This window comes from Tyto alba, unplaced genomic scaffold, assembly GCF_018691265.1.
Source record: "Tyto alba isolate M040663 unplaced genomic scaffold, T.alba_DEE_v4.0 Super-Scaffold_24, whole genome shotgun sequence".
NCBI lineage: Eukaryota > Metazoa > Chordata > Aves > Strigiformes > Tytonidae > Tyto > Tyto alba.
In genome coordinates, this window is record NW_024881298.1 from 156,319 (window position 1) to 180,875 (window position 24,557).

Genomic DNA, 24,557 nt, shown 5'->3' on the forward strand with positions numbered 1-24,557 from the left:
CGGAAATGGTCCTCTCGCATCGTCGGTCCCCGTGCGGTTTCGCCTACTGCACAGGGTAGACGGGGGCTTCCACTTCCATCCGCACGAGGCTGGAGGCGCGGCTGCAAGAGACGAAACGTGGGCGAGCTGTCAGGGTCACCCTTTGAAGAGGAACCAACAGCCCTTCCTCACCCTCGTCATCGCAGCCCCGCGGGGATGGTGGAAAGTTGCATCCTCCCCCTTCCCGAAAGGTGAGGTTTGCTCAACGCAACCCTGTTTTGAGGGGGATCATCCTGTCCCCGCGCACAGTTTTGCACCCCAAAAAGTTTCCAAGCCTGGCTGGCCGCCTTACGGTGTTGTCGGCTTCATCGTCCACGGCGTGGGTGTCGCCAAAAAATTGGAATTCCCTCCCCACCCACCACCCCGTTGTTGCAACGTTGTCCGATCTCCCTCTGGAGCGTCTTCGTAGCCAGCAGCAGAGGGGTAGCAGGGGTGAAAGGGTTGGGTTAGGGCATGTTTGGGGGGTGAGGTGGGGGTGCAGAGGTGCCGTGCGGGACAGGCAGCGTGGGGCAGGGGGGGCTGGGGGGGGAGGCAGTGGAGTGAGGACAGCCTGGTGGGCGCACAAGGGCAAGGTGCACGGGCAAGCAAGCGGAAGGTGGAGATGGGGCGGCCCTTGAGGGGATCTTCATTGCCCCACGGCGGTGGCTTTGGGGTTGCTCTATGACCAGTAAAATGGTTCTATGTTGGGAAAAATGGCTCTGTATTGGGCAAAATGTCTCTGTATTGGGCAAAATGGCAGTGTAGTTGGGCATAATGTCTCTGTATTGTGCAAAATGGCTCTGTAGTTGGGCAAAATGGCTCCATATTGGGAAAAAAAATACTCTAATTGGGAAAAAAATGGCTCTATATGGGGCAAAATGGCTCTATATTATGAAAAAAAGCTCTATATTGGGGAAAATGGCTGTGTAGTTGGGCAAAATGGCTCTATAATGGTCAAAATGGCTCTGTAGCTGGGCAAAAAGGCCCTATGTTGGGAAAAATGCTCTATATTGGGAAAAAATGGCTCTATATGGGGCAAAGTGACTGTATATTGGGAAAAATGGCTCTATATTGGGAGAAATGGCTCTGTATTGGGCAAAATGTCTCTGTATTGGGCAAAATGGCTGTGTAGTTGGGCAAAATGTCTCTATATTGGGCAAAATGGCTCTATGTTGGGTAAAATAGCTCTGTAGTTGGGCAAAATGGCTCCATATTGGGAAAAAAAAATACTTTATATTGGGAAAAAATGGCTCTATATGGGGAAAAATGGCTCCATATTGGGAAAAAAAGGCTCTATATTGGGAAAAATATCTGTGTAGTTAGGCAAAATGGCTCTATAATGGTCAAAATGGCTCTATATTGGGAAAAAAATGGCTCTATATTGGGAAAAATGGCTCTGTATTGGGCAAAATGGCCCTATATTAAGTAAGATGGCTGTATGTTGGGCAAAATGGCTCTATAGTTGGCAAAAGGGCTCTATATTGGGCAAGATTGCTCATTATTTGGCAAATTCGCTATGTATTCCACGAGAGCAACTTCTATTCAGCGAAATCTCCTTATATTCAGCAAAATTGCCTTATATTCAGCACAATCATCTTATCTTCAGCAAGATTGCTCTATATTTGGTAATAAGGCCCTATATTTTTCTGGTTTGCCCTATATTCGGCGAGTTTCCTCTGTGTTAGGCAAGATCACCCTACATTCGGCAAAGTTGCCCTATATTCAGCAAAACCACTCTGTGTTTTGCAAGAAGGCCCTGTGTTCAGCAAGATCATTTAATATTGGGCAAAAATATCTTATATTCATCAAGACCACTTTATACATGGGGAAATCTATCTAAATTCAAGTCGCCCCATATTTGACTCTTTCTTCTTCTCGTGGGGACAACCCTGAGCAGCACAGCGACGCTGAAGACATCCCGTGATATACCAAAGAACTATTTTTCAGCTTGATCTGGGCTCAGTTTCTCTTTCTACAAAGAAAACTTTCCTGGGCATCGTGATTTTGGTCGAGACCCATTTTGCACAGGATGTCCTACGTCGAAGCGAAGGCATTGGGTGTCTACTCTGTACCCGTCTCTCTAAGGCTGGTCCATATTGATGCAGCGGAAATCCCCGATTATTCAGGTAATTAATTAGGGAGGGTCAACCAATCACGGGGCTGCAGGAGCATTTGTAGCGCTAGATGTGGCAGCAAAAGAGGAGAAGAGTCACTTACCCGAATAATTTCCTTGGGTTTGTGTGTCAGTCGCTGTGGATGAAACCAAAGAAGATGGAGAAGTCCTTCCTGGATGCCGCCTAGCCCAACCCGTTGATGCCCCGTGGAGGTTCCCTACCCTCTTGCTTGCCCAGGCTTAAAGAAAATACCAACCCGTGGTTGGGGGGGCGGGGCTTTTTGGGGTCACTCACCATCCCGCAAAATCCCTGGCTTTCCAGGCATCAACAACCTCTGCAATGCTCCTCACAGCTCGGCCGTCCGGCAACTTCAGGTCATCACTGGGGTCACCATTGAAGTTGCCACAGGGAGCGCAGAGCTGGTTGACCAAGGTGGGCCCTACGGTCACCATCACCTCCCCGCTGGGGCTGAAGAGCACATCCATCCCCGACGTATGGGAGATGGTGATGTTCCCCGCCGCCGCGCTCAAGGAAACAGCTTTGGACACCACAGCTGGAAGGCGGGTGAAAAGACCGTTCACCTGCAGCAAGGCAAAATGCCGGAAACGGGTTAAAAAAAAAAAAAAAAAAAAAAAAAATCTCAGACTGCCCCATAAAAACAGTGCAGCGCAAAGATGTCATTGGGGTTGAACACCTGAGGGCGCCTGAAGGAAGAGGAGATAAGTCCCACCCAAACTCCATGTCTTAACTTCTCATCTTGCTCATCTGCAAGGGTTGCCCGTGCCCTGCCTCAGCTTACCCACACCTCCATGTTGTTATTCACAGTGATAAAAGCTTCGCGGAAGAAGATGAAGACGGCCACGGCGGCCGGGATGCTGTTTTCCCGGCACTCGCTGACTTCCACCACCACCTTGAACCAGTTGGGTGACTGCTCGTTGCAAAGGGCGACCACTTTGTAGGTGCCGCTGGTGAGGAGCTTTCCCCCGGCGCCGTCAAACGTGGTCAGGGAGGCCCCTGGGGAGAGCCGGCACCGGCCTTCCCGCTTGACGCATCGCTGCGCCCCGTCCCGCGTGGCGCAGACCTCGTCTGGGGGACACTGTATGTCCTCGCAGATGAGTCCCTGGGACAGGTGGCAACTGCATTTTGCGGAGCAGTTGCTGGAGATGACGGTCTCACCCGCCTGGAAAGGAAGACCTCAGGGGTTAATCCACATGGACACCATCTCCAAATTTGGGGGAATTTCCCATCTTCAGGCGGGGAAGAAATCCCAGAGGGAGGAAGAAAATGCATGAGATGGATTTGGTGGAGTTTGTGCAACTCGACAAATTAATTGTTCTTTTTCCCCTGGTCCAGAGGAGAAAAATATATATTTTAGGTTGTTATTAATTGCATTATTTTGGATATATGTCCTTAAAATGAAGTGGCAACCCACCTCATCAAAGATTGAGTCCCAAACCCAGTTGAACTGGCAATCAACCTCATCAAAGATGGAATCCCCAGGTCTATTGCATCATTGAGATGGGACAATCCACCTCACCAAATGAGTCCCCATACTAGTTGCATCATCTAGACGGGACAACCTACCTCGCTGAAGCTTAAGTCCCCAAGCTAGTTGCGTTGACCCAAAGATTGAGGCCATGAACCGGTTGCATCATCTAGTTGGGACAACCCACCTCACTGAAGACAGAGTCCCCAAACCAGTTGCATCAATGAGATGGGACAACCTACCCCATCAAAGACTGAATCCCCGAAGCTGTTGAATCATCCGGAGGGGACAACACATCCCACAATCCTTCCTCAACCTGATTTCCACCCAAAATGCCAAGGCCACGCCTTGATGGTCAACCTTACCTTGAAATACCGTCCCCGGTGCATGCAGCCACACTGCTCCAGGGACACGCAGGCTTCCCCGTTGAAGAGGTACCCATCGTCGCATTGGCAACCCTCGAAGCACGTCCAACTGCACGGGGCCGGCACGGAGAGGCTGGCGCAGGTGAAATCGCAGGTGCGGGTGCAAAGCTCGTAGTGGCTGTGGGGTGGGCAGGAAAGGGCTGGGGAAAAAAAAAAGGGAGAAATACTGTTATTTTCCCCCCTCCCCCCCAAAAGTCATGACTGTTTTTTCTGGGCCCATTGGGGCATCCCCCATGGCTGATCGATGTTCTTGGGCATCTCCGATGGCTTCAATGTTCAAACAACCAAATCCTGCTTTTAACATCCAAGTTAAAGCACTTGCATGTCACTACACCTCGAGGCAAAGCAGAGGGATGCTCATTTCGAACTCGTTTGACACAAATATTGATGTTTTGGAGGTGGTATGCTGGAATTTCTTACTTCCAGGGTGGTTTTGGTGGGAAATAGGTGATTGAAGCCTGCAAATGAGCTTTTTGGGGAGGTCTAAAAATAATGTCTAGGCTATTTGATAGATTTTTGAGGGGGTTAAGTGAAAGGCAGCCTTGCATGATATTACGTGGGTCATTTGTGTGTTGTCTTGGTGATGATAAAGTGAAGGTGAGCTTGCCTCAAAAACAGGGGAAAAAAAAAGGATGATTGCAAAATTGTAGGGTTTCACTGGGGGAAAAACGTGGCTTTGGAGGAAAATAGGAGTTGGAGTGTCTCCATGGGGATATTCTGGAGCACTTACGGCAAAATGCGGTCGTTCTCCACCTGCCGATCTCGGCCCCAGCGGCTTGGCAAGCAGCGGCGTAGGCTTGGAGGCTGTGGCACAGCACGTCCCGGGCACCGTCTGCAATGCAGACGTCGTGGAGGCAGTGGTTGAAATACTCCACCGGGCTCACCCGGGAGTGACACGATCCGAAAGGTCCCGCTGGGTCCCGGATGAGGCCGCAAGAGTCGCTGGCACTGTAGGGAGCGGTGTCGGTGGCGTCGCACACGGGACACGCCTCGCCGTTGCAGCCGTCACTGCACGCTCCGTCCTCCATCGGCGTCTTCCAGGAGGTGACGAATTCCTCGGTGCTCCGTGCCAGGGACCCGCCGGGCAGCTGGAAGTCGTCGCCGGGGTCCCCGTTGTAGTTGCCACCCAGTCCGCAGACGCGGCCCCGGTAGGCGTCGGGGATGGTGATGAGGAGGTAGGTGGCCACGTTGTAGAGGAGCCGGAGGCCGGCGGCGCTTTGGAGGATGATGTTGTTCCCTTCTTGGCCGATCCGTAGCTTCTTGTCCTCCGTCACCAGCGGCAGCGTGTAGCGCTCCCCATCCACCTGGGACGTGCACGTAGGAACATGGAGGCGTTTGCACGCACGTGTGCACCCCAGGGGTTTTGCATGCACGCATACACCAAAGGGTCTTGCACACACATGTGCACCGGGGGGTTTTGCGTGCACGCACCGGGGGGTTTTGCATGCATGCGTGGCCCAAAGGATCTCGAGTAGACATGTGCACCGAGGGGCGGGGACGTCCTGACTTACCAGCGGGGAGATTCTGCCCGCACGTGCACACTGGGGATTTTGCCCGGGTGACCGCAGCGGGGGATTTTGCATGCCCGTGTGCACCGAGGGATTTTTACGTGCGCCCCACAGATTTTGCACGCCTGCCTCCACCGAGGCGCGGGGTTGTCCCAACTTACCGTCGCCTCCCACTTCCGTCCCCTCTCCATGCTGACTGTGTGCCTGTGGATGGAGATGATCACCTTCTTCATCAAGGCCACGTTACCCCGGCCGCCCACCTCATGCTCCAGCAGCACCGAGAAGTTTGTCAGCCGCGGCTCCGGCTTGCAGACCCGCGCCAAGACGTAGGTGCAGGAGCCCGGGAGGTCGAAGGCTCGCCCGTCGAACGTCACGTAGTGCGGGTCACCCGACACCACCAGCCGCCCGTAGCCAGCGGGGTAACACCCCAGCTCCCCGTCCTCTACTCGACACTCCTCGTGGGCGCCGCAGAAGACCTCCTCGCACTCCACCACCCCCTTGGCTTTGCAACGGCATCTCTCCCGGCACGAGGCGTAGAAATCCTCGCCCTTCTTGTAGTAGCGGTCCCGGTGCTCGCAGCCGCACTCGCCGGCCGGCACACACTCGTCACCGCTGAGGACGAAGCCCTCGTCGCAGAAGCAGCCCTCGGTGCACAGCACCGACGCGCAGCCCTCGGGGGTGGCTTGGCCCCGACATGTGGCCGGGCAGCTGCTCCCGCAGAGCTCGTAGTGCGAATGACGGGGGCAGGAGGGGCCTGCAAGAAATGGAGGAGAAAACATGAAGCCCCACTCGGGTTTGCAGCTGAAAGCGTCAGGGTGAGTATTCCCATCGTTGCAGCAAAGGTTGGGGGGCAAACGCAAGCAGGTGGAGGAGCATCGATATTGCTCTGGAGGGCAAAGGGGATTTATTTTGCATTCGTCTCCCTTGCATTAATAAAATATGTGGAGAGCGATGCGGATTTATTTTGCATTTCCTTTCCTTGCATTAATGAAATAAATGGAGAGCAGTGGGGAATTATTTTGCATTCCCCTTCCTCGTATTAACAAAATATTTGGAGAGCGATGTGGATTTATTTTGCACTTGCCTTCCTTGCATTAATGAAATAGGTGGAGGGCGATGGGGAATTATTTTGCATTCCCCTTCCTCGCATTAATAAAATATTTGGAGAGCAATGTGGATTTATTTTACATTTCCTTTCCTTGCATTAATGAGATAGATAGCAATGGGGAACTATTTTGCATTCCTCTTCCTTGCATTAATAAAATATTAAGAGAGAGATGCAGATTTATTTTGCATTCCCTTTTCTTGCATTAATGAAATAGGTGGAGGGCGATTGGGCTTTCTTCTACATTTCCCTTCCTTGCATGAAGGAGGAACGCGGAGGGCAATACAGATTTCTGTTGCATGAAGGAGGAGCAAATTTTGTTTCAGAAATGAGTTGGAGGGAATTTTCCCATGTTCATATTTGCATCTAAACTCATCATTCGGCTTCGGGGCTGTAGAGGGAAAGAACAGAATGATTTTTCTAGAAGGAATGGTTGGAAAGGGGGCAGATAAATCCTGTTATTTCATCAGCTCAAAGCCTAGGGTGTAAATCCAAGCAAATCTTGAGCGGTTGAGTGTCAATATTGCTCTGGAGAGCAATAGGAACTAATTTTGCATTTCCCTTCCTTGCATCAGGGAAGAATCTGGAGGACAATGGGGATTTATTTTGTACCGTTGCATGAAGGAAGGAATTTTGCTTTGGAAATTAATTGGAGGGAATTTCCCCACATCCGTATTTGCATCTAAACTCATCATTTGGCCTCAGGGCTGGGGAGGGAGCGGATCAAGCAGCTGTGTCGCAAGGAGATGTTGGAAATGGGGCAAATAAACCCAGTTTTGGAGGCGTTTTGGGTTTCCATTGGCTCTAAGCGAAGCCAAGAGCGGGCGGGTGGGCTCAAAATCTTATTTTTATGGCCAAGAAAAAGGGGGGGGAGGGAATCCCCTTCGGGCCCCGCTCACCGCAGAAGGATGGCATCCTCCACGGCTCCACGCTGATGCCGTGGCTCTGGCACTCGGTCACGTAGGCGGCGATGGCTTTGCACAGGGTGTCCCGGTGGCCTTTGTAGTGGCAGGCGTCGAAGGCGCAATCCTCGAGGAAGGGCGTGGGGTCAATGGTGCCGTGGCAAGCCCGGAAGGGCCCCCCACTCCTGGCGATCACCCCGCAATAGCTGTCGCCACGGTAGGGTTGTTTCTGCTCCTCGTTGCACGTCGGGCAATCCCCCACGCAACCGGCCGAGCAGCCGGGGACGTCTCCCACCTTCCAGCTGTTGGCCAGCTGGATTTCATCGACGGCCCGTTGGCCGTCGCGGGTGACGAAGTCGTCGTCGGCGTCGCCGTTGGCGTTGCCGCAGAGGCCGCAGACGGCGCCGGCGTAGGCGTCGGGGAGGATGACGCGGGCGTAGCTGTACCAGTCGAAGCTCACCCGCATGCCGAAGGCGGTGCGGGCAAAGCCGTGGACGCCGCTGTGGTAGAGCTCGAACTGGCCCTTCTGGGTGAACGGGAGCTCCACGAAGACGCCGTTGACCTGGGGAGGGTGTTGGGGGGGTGGCACTGGGTGGCAAACCACTCATGCCACCCACTGGAGATTGAGACGTCTTTGCAAAACCTTTTTTACCTGGGGCGGGGTGGCAGGGGGGGGTGTGTAGGATTTCCGTGCAAATGCAAATCGGTTGAGATTCGAGTGGTTTTTTTGCAAAACCCGTTGCACAGGGAAGATTTTCGGGCAAATTCAAATCATTATTCAAGATTTGGGTGGTTTTGGCAAACACTTTGCACGAGGATAATTTCCAGATAAAATGCAAATAGCTTGGGATTTGGGTGCTTCTACAAAACCCAGAGAGGCTTTCCAGGGAAGTGCAAATTCCCTGAGATTTGAGTGTTTCTCCAAAAGCCTTTGCACAGGGAGGATTTCTGGACAAATTCAAATCACTCAAGATTTGAGGGATTTTGCAAAGTGCTTTGCATGGAGGAGATTTTATGGTGAAATGCAAATTGCTCAAGATTTGGGTGTTTCTGCAAAAACCTTTCGCATGAGGGGGATTTCCAGGCATAGGGTTCTACGGTAAGTGAAAAATATTATTGTTCAGAGAGAAAAGTAAAGGAAAAGTTGTAGCTAGCCCTTTTGTGCAACACTTTGGCTAAAGCAAGGCGGGAATTGAACCTTTCCCAAATTAATTGAGTCAGTTTCCAGTTGTCAGGGAGAAAGGAAATATAAACTCAGAAAGCCACATGGGAGCAAAAAAAGGAAGCTGAAGGCGTCAAGCAAAGTGGATGCTTTTGAATGTAGAAGCATTTTTGCTATTAGTCATGGATATTTTCCACTCGCTAAGTTTGCCAGAGCAAAAATTGGATGTTTCCACCACACCATAAACAAGCTGTAGGGGGGTTTTCTTTCATTTTTTTCATATGAGCTTTTTTAAGTGTTTGAAAATAAGGTGTTTAAATCCAAACTAGCTGCTTGGGGCTCCCTCTGGAGACAGCAGGCAGAAATGAACGCTTCCACAGAGGCTTGCGTGAGGAAAAAAAGTGGGATTTGGGGGGAAAACATAGTAAATAAGCGGTTTAGATGCAGGGTGTGTGAGGTCCTTGGCAGCCACCTACCTTGACCTTGCGCGGGTGCTCCTGGCTCATGCTGATGACGTTGCCGTAGACCTCCAACGTGACGGTTTTGGTGAAGGAAACGGCTTTGCTGCCCCGGTTGTTGTTCTCCACCTTGACGGTGAAGGGGACCAGTTTGGGGTCCTGGGTGCAGAGGGCTGCGAACTGGTAGATGCAGGTCCCTTGGAAGTCATACCTCAACCCGTCGAAGGTGGTGTAGTGAGGATCGCCCGTCCCGATACAGGTAAAATACTTGGTCGCCTGGCAGCTGGGGACGCCGCTGACCGTGACGCATTTCTCATGGGCTTTGCACCCAGCCTTCCTGCAAGCCACCTTGCCCCCCGCCTCGCATCGGCACCGGCTCTGGCAGCTCCCGTCCTCCCAAAACTCCTCCCGGACCTTGTAGGAGCGACCATTGTGGAAGCAACTGCAGGTCTCCACCGGGACACACGAGTCGTTGTGGAGGACGAAGCCCTCGTTGCACTGGCAGCTCGCCGTGCATGGCTCGCCGCAGGACGCGGGGGCTTTGGGCTCGGTGCAGGTGGCAGGGCACGCCGTCCCACAGGCCTCGAAGTGGCTGTTTTTGGGGCATCTCTGAGCTGCGGGGATAATATTTGTGGAGAGGATCTCAAAAAAAAAAAAAAGGGCAACGCAATGTGTGAGCCAAGCACTTTCCTTAGAGGGGCTCCTACGTTGGATCAGTTGACACCTACAAGTGATTTGGAGTTCCTGAGACGCCCTGTGGGGATGGCCCTCAGGAAAACCTCAACATAATTCTCTGAGCTATGGACATCCAAAGTGACATAAGGTACATTTTGGGGTGGTTTGGCAGGAAAAGAGCAACACAATCCTTCCCCAGTGCTGGAGTTTTTGGTTACGTTGATGCCTACAAGCATCAGCTTGGTGGGCTGGGCAGCAACCTGTGAGCAGATCCCCCTGTGGATCGCCTTCTTTCTCCCCCAAAATGCTTGGGGACCCCCCCATCTGAGCTCACCACAGCCTGCTGTGTCCTGCAGTGTCTCCTGGTCTCTGCAATCGTCCTGGCAGGAGGGATCCCGCCAGCTCTCAGCCCAATCCTCCACACTGGCAGCCTGAGTGCCATCAGAAAGTGTCGTCTCGTCCTCGGTGTCCTCGTTGAAGTTGCCGCAGAGTCCACAGGTAGCCCCGAAATAGCTGCTGGGCACGGCCACCATTATGGCCCAGTCTTCATCATAGGTCACCTGCAGCCCAAAATCTGTTTGCAGGATGGTCCGACCCTCGTTTTGGGAGATCTGGATCTTCCCTGCTTCCAGGGTTGCTGGGAGGCTGGTGAGTTTGTTGTTGACCTGGGGGGGGGGGGGTGGGGGGGGGGGGGGGGTGGAAAGGAGAAGAAGAAGAATTACATCTCAGCCGATGATCACTTTGCTAAGAGTTCACAACCCCCAAAAAGCATGTAGATACAACCAGAAAGAGAAATTTCTTTCAGGAAGAAGTAATTATCAGCATTAACCAGCAATTTGAGCCCACGTCCTCTAGATCCACTGTATCGGGAAAAGACCAAAACCCAAATGTGTCATGGGAGAACCATCTCCCTCAACTTCTGAGCTTAACATCTCATTTACGTTAAGACCACTGAGCTGTACATCTGGGAGGAACTTCATCTAACCTTGGAAAAGCTTGTCTAGACTCCCTTTTTGTGGTGGATCTCCATGGTTGGTGGGCCCAACGGATAAAGCCACCCTCACGGTAGAGTCGCATCCTTCAAATTGTTTTTTTTTTCTTGATTCTGACCAAAAAGTGAGCATGGTTTAATTGAAGACACTCTGAGTCAGGTACAAAGCACGCTTTTCTTCACCGTCTCTTGATTTCTAATGCAAAATTTCCCAATACTCCACAGTTATTGTGGTTCTCCTAATTTTTCAATTTCAGCCTCCCCACACACACAAGTTTTATCCTCTTCCACTTGGCACGAAAGGCTCCCACACTGCCACAGCCTGGAAAAAAAACCCACCTGGATTTTGCCTCCCTCGCCTTTGTGGATGGAGATGTTGTGGGCGTACACGTAGATGTTGGTCAACCATTCCTGGGAGCGGCCTCCGCTCTTCTCCTCCACGACGAAAGGCGCCAGGGTGGGATCGTTGCCGCAATATTTGGCAACAGTGTAGGTGCAGCCGCCCCGGATGTCCACCGTCATCCCGTCGAAGGTGTGGTACTGCAGGGACGGCGACCCCATGCAGGTGCCCATGTAGTCGTGCACGCAGGCGGCCTCCCCCTTCTCCACCTTGCACGTCTCCTTCGCGCGGCATTGCACGAGCCGGCAGGGATCTGGAAGGAATCGCAGGCGATTATTTGCGGGGGCCAGGTGGGGCCGCGGGGACAGCGCAAGTAGCACCGTCACCGCAGGCCGTCAGCCAGCGCCTGCAGTTGTCTACTAAATTAAAGCAGGGATTATATCCCAGGTAGGCTTATCCACCTCAAGCTTAGACTTGATCTTCTGTGTTGATTGCTTGAGGCTCCCTTCATTAACTGCTGAATTACAGATGACTTATTTATAAAATACTTATACATTATTTATAGATAAAAAATTACCCCTGGTAGGTTTAGCCACCTTAAGTTTAGGCTTGAACTTCTGCATTGATCGCTTGAGGCTCCTTTCATTGATTGCTTAATTACAGATTATTCATTTATAGATTACTTATAGATAAAAAATTAGCCCAGGTGGGTTTAGCCACCTTGGACTTAGACTTGAACATCTGAGTTGATCACCTGAGGCTCCTTTCAGTGATTAATTATAGATGATTTGTTTATAGATTATTTATAGATAAAAAGTTATTCCTGGTAGCTTTAGCCACCCTAAACTTTGACTTGAACTTCTACATTGATCAGTCGAGGCTCCTTTCATTGATTACTTAATTACAGATGATTTATTGATAGATTACTTGCAGATAAAAATTTAACCCAGGTAGGTTTAGCAACTTTAGGCTTAGTCTCGAGTATCTGAGTTGATCATTTGAGGATCCCTTTATTGATTGTTTAATTACAGATGATTTATTATCTACAGATAAATATTTATAAATAAATATTCTATATTTATATTTATATGTCATATATATGATTTTATATAATTATATGATACATCTATAAATAATTTCTAAATAAAAATGTATAGATAAAAATGTATCCGAAGTAGGTTTAGCTGCCTTAAGCTTGGACTTGAACATCTGGGTTGATCGCTTGAGGCTCCTTTCATTGATGTAATAATGGATTATTTATTTATAGGTTATTTAGAGATTATATATTTATAGAAGAAATATCCTCTCCTAAAATGAGCCAAAGCCATGTTGGATTAATTACGCCCTTTTAGACTGATCTATTCTTGTGCTACAAGAGAAAAGCTGGGTTTCAGCTCAAATCAGCTAATTTTAGCCACTTTTCTAGGCGCGAGCTCAGCGTTTCTCAACTACAGGGATGGAAAGGGGATGTTATCAATGCCTGACTCGGAGGAGTGAATTTTAACTCCTAAAAATATGTGGGTTTGCCTTGCATTGCAGCCAGGCTTTTTGAGAGGGGGCAGGAGCGTGGGAAAAAGGGGGTGAAGGGCCCTGGAGGTGGCCCCAGGACACTCACCGCTGTCACAAACCGCCGCTGACCCGTAGGCTTTTTGCTCCCGGATCCCCACGCTGAGCAAGCCAAAGGGGGACGTCTTGTGCTCCACCGTATGGACGGCGAATTGACTGCCCAAATTCTGCCCGGCCCACGAGTAATCGGTGCCCGGGATGGGCTTCCACGCGACATTTCTCAGCGGCGTTTTGTTGAGCGTCATTCCAGACGTCTCCGAGGTCTTGGCTATCAGCAGGGCGTAATTATCGTAGCCGTCAAGGGCAAAGATCTTGTAGGAGTCACAGTAGCTGGAGACATCTGGGACGGTCATAAAAAATGGGTCGTAAGAGATGGCATCTTTATGACCCCCGTCGGCAAAAAAAATGACCTGGATGCCAGCATTGGCAGAAAGGTACAAGGTATTTAAGGCTTGGAGGCCGTAGAGCGTTGACCGGCTGGGCCGTAGCTCCCGAACAGTCTTGGTGACCCCGTGTTGAGACTCCACGCGCGTTGGCTGGGAGGTGGAGACGTAGATGATATCAGACTGAGTCTCGAAAGGCAATGGCGGCACGATGAAGGTGGTGCCCCAGCTGGAAACGGGCTGGAGCTGCTCCAGCAAATGGTCACAGTGGGCGAATCTGGCCAAGCAAGTGTGGCCAGTGAAGACGGCGACGGGTTTCTGCGCCACGATCTTTGTGCCAGACATGTCAGACGGGCTTTGGAGCTGGGCTGCTTGGAAGGGCTCCAGTCTGATGGGGAGCACTGAGCCCCGGGGGTAAGACCGGCCTTGGTAGGTCACCGTGGCTTTGAGGTGCACATCAACCATGGTGGGCTCATCCCAGGCGGCCACCACGAACTCACCGTAGCGGTCAGTGCCCACGTTGGGTGTCACAACGTGGTATTCCGTGCCCCAGCTGTGCACTGGGTATACCACGGCTGAGTCAACCGAGGTGGGTTTCTCGTTGACCATCACCAAGGAGATGGCGTTGTTGGCCCTCACCACCACGGTGTTGTCGAAGGTTTTACTTCCCACCATCTCCGCTTGGGGCGGGATCTTCACCAGGATGGTTTGGCCCGTGGTCACCTGCACCGTCATCCTCAAGCCTGGCTTCTTCATGGAGATGGTTACAGACGTGAAGGGCGAATAACCTGTGATGAGCAGCTTGAAGTCGCTGTTGAGGGTCTGCTGCAAACCATTTTGCATGAAGGTCACCACAAAGTCTTCCCCCAGGTGCTGCGGAGCCGACGCAGCGACGTTGATCAAGTAAAAAAGGCCTAGAAAAGCCCGAAGAAGAGGAGAAATTGCTGTCAGTGCCTTCATCATCCGTAAGGTCGGATTTGGCGATTCTAGATGGGGACCAAGACTCAAGTCGGGCTTGAGGTGGCACCTGATTTAATCTTGGTGGATAAGGAACAGAGATTTTCTGGGATATTATTTATTTTGGAGGAATAATAATTTGAATTAATATTGATTTGATGAACTTCTGATTTGACAGACTATTGATTTGATGGGTTATTAAGTTGGAGAAATAAGGTCTGTTGATTTGAACAAATATTGAAGACATTGTTTGGAAGGAATATCAATTAAGAGGGCAATCAATTTGAATAGACATTTGAAGAAATAACAATTAATTCCCTGGGCAAGAGATGAGCTTTTTAGACGGGTTTCATGGCAGGTGGGGTAATTCAAAGGGAGAAATTGGGATTTTTAAGGCGTCCCCGCTCACCTCCAAAAGGCCACAGGGGTGGGAACGTGGACAACCACGCTCAGAGATTACGTTGAAGGAGCACGGCAGGTGCTGGGTTGCAAACAGGGAGAAAATTGCCCTATTTTCAATCAATCTCCCCCAAAACAAGGCTTGGATGGGGTCTTTGCCTCTTGGTTTCCCCTCTACACATCATGGGGGGGTGTGGAATTTTGTCTCTTCTCAATCATTGCACGGGAGGGGGGGTGCAAAATGTGGCTTTTTGGACTGGAAAAATCTTATTTTGAGGCGATTCACATTTTGGGGGGGAATTTTACAGGTTTTATGATGGATTTCTCCATGCTGTTTGAACTCACCCCATAACACGATGGTCCAGACCCTCAGCGGCACATCAGCTCTTCCCCAGCCCGGGCTGGCGTCCATGGTGCTTTGGCTGCAGAAGGTAAAAAAAAATGATCAAATTCTCCATTTTTTTTTCAAAACTGCACTTGTGTTTGCCCATGGCCCAAAATTCTGAGGTTTATTGCACATATCCCAGAATCCAACATTTTATTACACTCAGACTCACATACATCCTCAAAAATATGAGTTGCTTTTGTCCACAAAATAAGTATTGCATTGCATTCGGCCCAGAAGTCTGGGTTTTGTACTCACACTCACCCCAAAAATCTGGGTTTTTTTCACTTATACTCATCCCAAAAGTCACTATTTTTATTGCACATACACCTGTCCCAAAAAATCTAATTTTTTTTTTTTTTTTTTTTTGGCATGTACACCTGCCGTCCCCCATCAAAGGACCACCCCTCCCATCACTTCACATCTCCATGGAAACAGACCCAGGATGATGCATTTGGGTCCCCCCACATTTTTACGAAATTCGATATTTGAAAGTTCATATTTGCTCTTTTCCCCTTTCTCCCCCCTTTCTTCCCATTTCCTCCTTTTTTCCTTTTTTCCCCATTTCCCCCTCCTTTTTTCCCCCTTTTCCTCTTTTTTTCTTTTTATCCTTTTTTCTCTTTTCCTTTTTTCTCCTTCCCCCATTTTTTCCATTTTCCCTTTTCCCCCTTATTTCTTTTCTTCCCTATTTCCCTTGTTTATCTTGATCCATTTCCCCTTTTCCCTTTTTACCTCCAAATCCCCTTTTTTTCTCTCCTTTTCCCCTTTTTTCCCTTTTCTCCCTTTCCTCCCCCTTTTTACTTTTTTCCTTTTTACCCCCAAATCCCCTCTTTTTCTCTACTTTTCACCTTTTCCCTTTCTCCCTTTTACCCTTTTCTCCCTTTCTTCCTCCTCTTTCCTTTTTCCCTTTTTACCCCCCAATCCCCTCTTTTTTCTCCTATCCCTCCTTTTCCCCTTCTCCCTTTTTCTCTTTCCTCCTCCCTTCTCCCTCTTTTTCCCTCTTTTTTTTCCCCCCAAATCCCCTCAGAAACAGTCAAATTCAGCTGCTACCAGGAACAAAACCAGGGGTTGGGGGGATCTGAGGAACTTCCAGATGTAACTTTCATATTTTTGGCTCTTTTCTGTGAAAAAATATATTTATGTGTATATATATTTAACCTTACCTGCCTCTGATTTTTATCCGGCCCCAAAAAGTTCCTTTTTGTCCTTCAAATCCTTGATGGAAATACCGAGAGCGACCCTGGGGCAGCTGGCTCCTGCTCCTCCCTTTATTATATTTTGCCGAAAAGAGGGGGAAAAAAATGACAAATACAGACGGCCCCAGGGGACCGACCCACCCAGAGCTTTGACATCATTTTTGGCAAGAAAAAAAGGTGAAAACAGGGAGGGAAACATTGTTTTGATTAAAGCCAGGCCAGCTGGGGGTTGATGCAAATGGCAAAAAAAAAAAAAAAAAAAAAAATTCTGGATTGCTAAATAAGGATTTTTTTTTTTTTTTCCCCCTGGGAAGGTTGGAATTACGCCAGAATTACAAGTGGGGGCGAGGGGTATGAAATGGGTGGGACTCTTTTTTTACAGAAATGGGGTGCATTAATGGGCCAAAAAAATTTTAAAAATTGGAAAAATGGGAGTGGGGTGAGGCAGTGGGGTTTTTTTTTGAAAAAAACACAGTTTTGGGGGACAACGAATAGGGCCAAAGTGGGGGGGCGGGGGGGTGGGAAGTTGGGCAGGGAGCGTGTGTCATGTCAGAGCGTGTTGCGGGTGCGATGTTTTTGGGGGTGTTTGTGCCAAGTTGTGTGGGTCATGTCGTGTTGTGGGGGTGACATTTTGGGGGGGTTGTGGGCAATGTTGTGTGTCACGTGTTGTGTGGGTGTGTGTTGCGAGTCCATTATTTTTGGGGGTGTTTGTGCTAAATTGTGTGTCGTGCACTCCATGTGCGTGTTCTGTGCGTGACAGGGTGTCAGTGCATGTCGCGTGTGGGCTGTCATGTCAGAGCATGTTGCAGGGGGTGTTTTTGGGGGGGCGTTTGTGCCAAGTTGTGTGTTGTGTCATGTCGGAGCGTGTGGTGGGTACAATATTTTGAAGCCAGTGTGCAAAGTTGTGCGCACTGTGTGCATGCGTGTTGTGGGTCCCGTGATTCTGGGGTTGTTTGTGCCAAGTTGTGTGTTGTGTGTTCTGTGCGGTGTGCGTTGTGACGTGTCAGAGCGTGTCGTGGGGGGTTGTGCGTGTTGAGACGTGTCAGAGCGTGTTGCGGGTGCAACACTTTTGGGGCGTTTGTGCTAAGTTGTGTGTGTCGTGTCGTGTCGTGTCAGAGCATGTTGTGGGGGCAACAATTTGGGGGGCTGTGGGCAAAGTTGCGTGTCACGTGTGTGTTGTGCGCATGTGTGTTGTGGGTCCAATGTTTTTGGGGGTGTTCATGCCAAGTTGTATGTTGTGTGTTCTGTGCATGTGCGTTGTGACGTCTCAGAGCGTGTTGCGGGTGCGATGGTTTTGGGGGTTTTTGTTTCAAGTTGTGTGTCATGTTCCATATGTTGCGTGTGTGTGTGGAGGGGCATTTGTTGTCTGTTGCGTGCGAGTGGTGTGTTGTGGGTGTGGAGTGTTGTGGCTGTGGTGGTTTTGTGCAGCGCCACGCGTGTTCTGTGTCCAGTGCGCACGCCGTGCGTGCGTTGCGTTGTGTGCAAGCGTGTTGTGTGTCTGCGCGCACACCTCGGGGTGGGGGGTGTTGTGTGTAGGCGTGTTGTGCATTGGCGTGTTGTGTGCACCTGGTGTGTGTTGAGCGTGGTGTCCCGTTGCACGCATGTGTCGTGTTGTGCGCACACGTGTTGCACACACCTTCTGCGTGTTGAGCGTTGCGCTGCACGCATGAGTTGCGTGTCGCCCACATGTGTGCGCTCCTGGCCTGATGGCTGGCTTGTGTTGCACACGTGTGGCGTTGCACACGTGTGTTGTGTGTTGTGCACGTGTGTGCACACCTAGTCTGTTGGCTGCCCCTGTCGTGTTGCACACACGTTGTGAGACGTGCAAATGTGTGCTGGGCACGCCTAGGGGCAGTGTTGCACCGGTGTTTGTGTGTCGTGCACGTGTGCACACCTCCTGTGTGTCGACTGCTGTGTCGCACACACGTCCTGTTGCACGTGTGTGCTGTGTACATGTGTGCGCACTCGCTGTGTGTTGTGTTGTGCTGCACTGCAGCGCGTTGTGCACACGAGCGTGTCCTGCACACACGGGTTGTGCTGTGCACGCTGGCGTGTTCTGCCCGTGCCGAGTCATGCGCACGTGTGTCATTCACGTGTTGCATGCTGTGCCCACCGGTGTGTTGCATGTTGCGTGTTTGTGCTCATTTCCATGCGCAAAACCACTTTCTCTTTAGGGAATAAAATTCCTCTTTAAGGAAAAAAAAAAAAATCTCAATTTGTGGTTTTTTAGGTGATTTTTTTCCCGTCAAAGTTGGATTTTTCGCCAAAATTAGTCACTTGGGCTCTTGGTACAATCCTGACCTCACATCCCTGCAGGAAAATGCCCATAAACAGGGAAAATCCAGGATTATTACAGATAAAATGAGCCCAGAGCATTTGGAAATATTTTTTTGGCATTTTTGGCAAAAAAGGAGGGGAAAAAAAAAAAAAAGTTGCATGACAGAGAGTACAAGAAATCATTAATTTGTGCACAGTGTGCAAAAAATCATAAATTTGTGCTTGTAGAGGGTAAAAAAAATGATAAATTTATGCACACAGAGTGTAAAAATTATAACTTTGTGCGCATAGTGCAAAGAAAATCAAAATCATACAGAGTGAAAAATCATAAATGTTTGCACGTAGAATGCAACAAAGTCAAATTCATGCACACACACACACAAAAATAAATTTGTGCACACAGAGGGCAAAAAATAATAAATTTGGACAAAGAAAGTAAAAAATCATAAGTTTGTGCATGCAGGATGCAAAAAAATCTTAAATTTGTACAGCTAGAGTGAAAAAATCTAAAGCTCACACACACAGAAGGGCAAAGAAATCATAAATATGAGTGAAAAAAATAATAAATGCCTCCACAGACAGCAATAAATCATAAATTCATGCACACAGGCATGAAAAAATTCATACATGCATGCAGAGGGGCGTAAAAAATCATACATTCGTGGCCATAGAGAGCAAAAAACCACAAATTTATGAAGACTCAAGCAAAAAAAATCATGCATTTATTCTCACAGAAGGCAGAAAGTCATAAATGCATGCATAGTGTATAAAAAAAAATGTAAATTCATGTGCACTGATGGAGATAAAACACAAATTTATGTACAGACACAAAAAGCTCCTATATTTGTGTATGCAGAGGGCAAGAAAATTATAAATTTTTGCACATAGAGTGCGAAAAGCCATAATTTAATGCACAAAGAGGCCAAAAAGTGATGAATTCTGGCACATCTTGTCTAAAAAGTGTGAGAAATGAAGAAGACGCGGGAGCACGATGTCTCAGCTGCGGTTTTATTGGTCTGGTGGAGGTTGGCACATCCCGCTGGGTGACCTTGACCTACGCGTGTGACGGGGCAACCGGGACGGGGACAACTGGGATGGGGACAACGGGGACGGGGTTGGTTCTTCTGCTCCAGGCACCTTGATTTATCTGCCAGAAGAAACCAAGGACTCAAGAGAAGGAAACATTTTTCCAAGCAATTCTCAATTCTCCCTTTTTTTCCTCTAGGTTTTTCACCCCCAAAACTCAACTTACAACCAGCAGTCGTTGGCGGCCTTGGGCACCTCAGTGGGGACCCCCGTCACCTTGAAGTCATCCACCTGGAAGACCCAACGCCCCGGGACTTTGACGTTGGAGGTCATGGTGATGTTGATGATGGCTTCGGTCTGGGACCCGGGGATGTTGTAGAAGTTGGTGTCATCTCCGCTGTTGAAGCCAGCCTGAAAATGGGGCCAAAATGGAGGATTTTGAGGGTTAACCTCACCCAGGGTGTGGGGCAACCTCCTCCCGGTGGTGGGGGTGTCTCCAGAAAAACGTTACGGGCCAACCTCCGGTCCTCAGTCAACCTGGCATTGTCCTCCCCAAAAATGTTATGGGCCAGTCCACAACCTTCATCATCGTTATCCCCAGCAGATGTTACGGGACGACCTTCTACCATGAGCAAATGTGGTGTTTTCCCCTCAAAAACCATTGTGGGTCGACCTCCAAACTTCATCATCGTTGTTCCCGGAAGATGGGATGGGACAACTTCCTACCGTGAGTGAAGCTGGTGTTTTCCCCCAAAAAATGTTGCGGGCCACCATCCTACCATTGGCGCTGTTGTCTCCCCACAATGGTTCAAGCCAACTTCCAGTCTTGGATGAACCGGGTATTGTCCCCCCAAAAATCTCTTGGGCCAACTTATCTTTGGTATCACCTTCTACAAAAAATATCATGGGCCCAAGTCCTACCTTCAGTGTTGTTTTCCCCCCAAACGTTGTGGGCCAAAGTCCTACCTTCGGCAAATCTTGGGTTTTTCCCCCAAAAAATATTGCTGGGCAATTTCTCCCCTCCCTTCCTCCCATTTCCCTCAGGTTATTCCTTCAGCCCCACGACGTACATGGGCTGGGGTGCCTCCGAGACCTGTTTCGGGGTCACCGTCGCTCGCCGTCCCCGTAGTCCACTGGATATCCCAATAGTTGAGGATGATGAAGGACGTCTTGGTGTTGGTGGTCAGGATGGCTTGGAAGGTGTTGCCCTGCAAAAAGGAAGGGGGAGATGATACCGTCAGGGGTGGGATGAGCAGGTAGGGGTGGGATTTAGCCCTCAGGGCTGCACGCGGGTGCAGATTCCTCCCCCAGAGCTGTGCAAGGAAGCCATCTTGGTGACACATGGCCCATCCAAGCTGGTCTTTTGGTGTCTACCTTCAGATGAGCCCTTTTGGTGCTCTACCACAGCCTCTTTCTCTGCACGGGGTGGCCAGAGGAAGAGTGTAGTAGACAAGCTGGATTTCCACACAGTAAAAAAATACCAATAAAATTAATCAGGGAGTAAAGGTTTGGATGTGGCACCTTCGTGTCAACACCTAGGGATAGTTGAGGAGCTCCATGGGGTTTTGCGAACCCATCCAGGGCTGGCAGGGGGGACCTCAAATACATGCTCACCTCAAATGTCATGACGGCGCATGAATGGGTAGCAAAGACCAATGGATGGGTCGTGAAGGCCAACGAATGAGTTGTGAAGGCCAAGAATGGAATGTGAAGGCCAAGGAGGAGGTCACAAAGGCCATCCAATAGAGCGTCAGGCCAACAAACGGGTCATGAGAGCAGCAGATAGGTTGCAAAAGCCAATGAGTGGGTTGCAAAGGCCAATGAAGGGAACGTAAAGCCAACAAAAGGGCTGCGGGTCCAACAGGTGATGATGGATTTGAGGCCCCGTGATTTGCTTTGCTCTCCAAAACACATTTGCCTGTGGCCACGGGCTCGTCTCTGCACCGAGTCAGGGTGGGATAAATCAGTTTTCATGTGTGTGACCTTATCTGGCCTCCAAGTCATGGCTGTGGACCTTACCTTATTGGAGGTAGAGCCGTAGTAGGCCACGTGGTCCCAGGTGGCCACGAAAGCCCATGTGGCCGTGTAGGGAATCTCGGGGAAATATTTGTTGATGCTCTTGGTGATGCGTGCCAGCAGCATCGGGTCGGTGGTCTCTCGGTAGAAGACGTCCCCTCCCAGAACATTGTTCACATCCCCCCAGTACGGGGCCACGAAGGAGCGTCCATCAGCCAGGGGGAAGGGGTCGGGGGTGTATTGGCGGACTGGGGTGTCGAAGGAAATCACACCGTTGTTGTTCACCTACAAAAGACGCCAGGTCAATGCCAAGGTGGTGGTGGTGGCAACTTAGGTTGGTTTTCAACGCCTTGACTCGGCTGTGGTAGCCTGGAGACGGACACGAGACCTAGATGGGGTCTTACCACCGACTTCTGCGTCTCTACGACCGTATTGGAGATGTTTAGGTCACAGTTGCATCTACAGCTCCATCAAAATGAGGGGGGTGGTGGGATATAACACCCTAAACGTGGCCACAGACCTCCCACCCACTGCTCCAGAAGGGTGTAGATCTCCTCCCAAGACCTACCAACCACACAAGGATGCTTGGATGCCCCCCCCAAAAACCCCTCATATTAAGGCGACCAGGTCAATCCCATGGACAGGTAGATTTTGTTGGGGGGGCAAGTGCCAAAATGGACTGGGAAAGGGAGCCAAGAAAAAAAGGTGGGAAATTGGAAAAATGGAGAGACACGCAAGGGCGACGTCGAATTTTGGCTCACGTACGTAAAGGCTTTGGTACTCTTTGCTGTAGAAGGTGAAGGGCACAGTGAGGGAGACCTTCTTCGAAGTCCCATCATCGAGTTTGGGGTTCTTATGGTCGCCCTGGTCCGGACCATAGGGGTAGAGCAAGGATCCTGCAGGAAGGAAGAGGCTGAGGTATTGGGGAACCCCCCCCTCCCAGCCCCTCCCAACTTCATGCGTTTTGGGGTGAAGCCTGCCAGATTTGGGATTCCCGAGGTTAAATGGGACCTGTGCTCCAGCTTCCCGAAAATGGGGTTGATTTCTCGTGGGCGTCCCAGCAGCTTGGGGTGAAACTGGGGCTGAAGGGAACCGCCCCACGGGAATCACGGGGGGGGACACGCAGATTTGGGAGCAAACAGGGCAAAAATAGAACATCTGGTTTCCGCATACCCCAAAATGTAGCTGGGAGGAAGCTCTGCTGCCTTCCCACTTCCCAAACTAAAGCAGGAACAACCCCGTTTTGGGTGGAAATACCGTCTATTAACACAACACACACACACCACACCCCCAAATACCCACCTTCTTCTTGCGCTGGTTGGACGTTCATCACAGCTCCTGGGGAAGAGACGGGGAGGGGAAATATTAACCTGGGAGCAACCATCACCCAGGACATTTTCATCCAGCAGCATTCTCAGAAGATAATTGTTTGGTTTTTGTTGTTTTTTTTTTTGTTTTGTTGTTTTTTTTTTTTTTTAACCTACCTAACATCAGGAGTAGGGAAGTGAAGAAGGGCTTCATCCCACCAAAATCATAAAAAAACCTGCAAAAATTAAAAAACGAAACAAACGGATGCTCTGGAGGTGAAAAGTTTCCCTTTAAAATACCAGCCATCCTCTCCCCGCCGTTTTTTTTCCCCATTGCGTGGTGGATATGGATTATTTTGCCCGTTTTTTTAAAAATAATTGCATGATTAGGCAAGCTTTTATTTTTCTTACTGACCGAGAGTTGAGAAAAAACAGGTTTCCTGAGTGTATTTTAACCCTTTAGTCATCCCTTTTTGCACCACCCTAAGGACTGAGCCCAGGGGTCCTGCTTGTGAGAATCACCCACCGGAGCAAGGCTGGGTATAAATTGGAGGAGTTTTGGTGAAAAACAAAACAACATTAAAAAACCCCCAAACCTAACACCTGGGTGTTTTCCTGGCTGGGAAAAGAGAAACTGAGGCAGGATGGAGAATGCCCAATGGGAATGGGGTGATCTGATCAGCACCCATGGGCGTATTTTGCAAAACAAACTCCAGCTCCGGAGCGGCCCAACGGCACCGGGTGCTTTTTGGGGAGTGTTTCCGCTCAATTTGTGCAGGTTGAAGCCCTTTGGAGAGAGAGGGCAGCTGCTGGAATTCGTGCGATTTCAGTGATTTAAAGAGAGAGGGTTTAAGGGAGTGATGGACGCTCGCAGTGGAAATAAAATCTCTTACCTCGGGATCTGGCCGCGTCCTGATTTCCCGAGGGAAAAGCGAGACGAGGAGAGAAGAGGCACCGACACGAGCTCGGCCACCGAGAAATGGGGTTTCTGTCTCATCCTACCCCTCTTTTTAACACTCAGCCCTCCTGGCTCCCTCCACCACGAGAAAAAAAAAAAAAAAAAAAGCAATGTAAATGCAGTGGAATCTGCCAATTTTCTGCCTGTCAAAGCAGCACGGATCCACAGTCCTGCCGGGGTCTCTCGGGGGGGGGAGGATTTTAGGACATGGGAGACCTTTGGCTCCTCCTGATGTTTTTTGAATTCTAGATAAGGCTTTGGCAAGGAGACGCTGGGTGGGTTTCCAGTTCTCGGGAATTCCCATAAGGGATTTTTTTTCTAATTAAACGTCAGGGGAAAAAAAAAAAAAAAAACAAAACAAACAAAAAACCAAAACAAAACTACAACAAAAAACAAAACAAAACAAAACAAACAAAAAAAAAAGAAAAAAAAAGCAAACAAAAAAAACCCCCAAAAAACAGTTGACACACCACCACCCCTGGAGGGAGCGAGAACAAGGGGTCACTGAGCAAAAACGTGCTGTGCGTGCATAATTTCCAGCAGTTTGATGAAATTTTGGGGGCGGGTTGGGCAGATGTCAGGGGTGGGGGGAAGAGCGAGAGGCCTGGGGAGGTGCGAGGGGACAGCCGGGGCCGCTGTGCGGGCAGCAGGATTTCTTCGCCCAAAGGCCTTTGCAATCGCGAAATAAAAGCAAGATGAAAGGCTGTCAGCAGGGAGGGCTGTGGGTCCTGCACCCATCGCAGCCTCCTCTGTGGGTCCTGCACCCATTGCAGCGTCTTCTGTGGGTCCTGCACCCATTGCAACATCCTCTGTGGGTCCAGCACCCATCACAACATCCTCTGAAGGTCCAGCACCCATCCCAATGGCCCCTGTGGGTCCTGCACCCCTTGCACCATCCCCCAT

General features: G+C 49.9%; 1 protein-coding gene across 1 annotated transcript; it reads right to left on the reverse strand.

Moving 5' to 3' along the window:
• Positions 1–8: 8 nt before the first annotated feature.
• LOC116959888 (IgGFc-binding protein-like) lies at positions 9–24,219 on the reverse strand. Its single transcript, XM_042797183.1, has 19 exons — positions 23,590–24,219; positions 22,874–22,932; positions 22,692–22,727; positions 22,155–22,285; positions 21,393–21,674; positions 20,444–20,581; positions 19,600–19,784; positions 14,835–14,911; positions 12,800–14,047; positions 11,184–11,497; positions 10,188–10,518; positions 9,197–9,792; positions 7,556–8,120; positions 5,812–6,305; positions 4,774–5,755; positions 3,984–4,183; positions 2,932–3,312; positions 2,427–2,713; positions 9–101 (listed from the first exon to the last, which is right to left on the reverse strand). The coding sequence occupies exons 1-19, from the start codon at positions 23,691–23,693 to the stop codon at positions 44–46; spliced, it is 6,468 nt and encodes a 2,155-aa protein (XP_042653117.1). The 5' UTR covers positions 23,694–24,219; the 3' UTR covers positions 9–43.
• Positions 24,220–24,557: the final 338 nt, after the last annotated feature.

Coding starts and splice junctions, on each gene's coding strand:
- LOC116959888 (XM_042797183.1), bottom strand. CDS start 23,693: ATGAGACAGAAACCCCATTTCTCGGTGGCCGAGCTCGTGTCGGTGCCT. Junction 14,048..14,834: donor CTGGACCATCGTGTTATGGG/GTGAGTTCAAAC, acceptor GGGCTTTTCTAG/GCCTTTTTTACTTGATCAAC. Junction 9,793..10,187: donor GCAGGACACAGCAGGCTGTG/GTGAGCTCAGAT, acceptor TTATCCCCGCAG/CTCAGAGATGCCCCAAAAAC.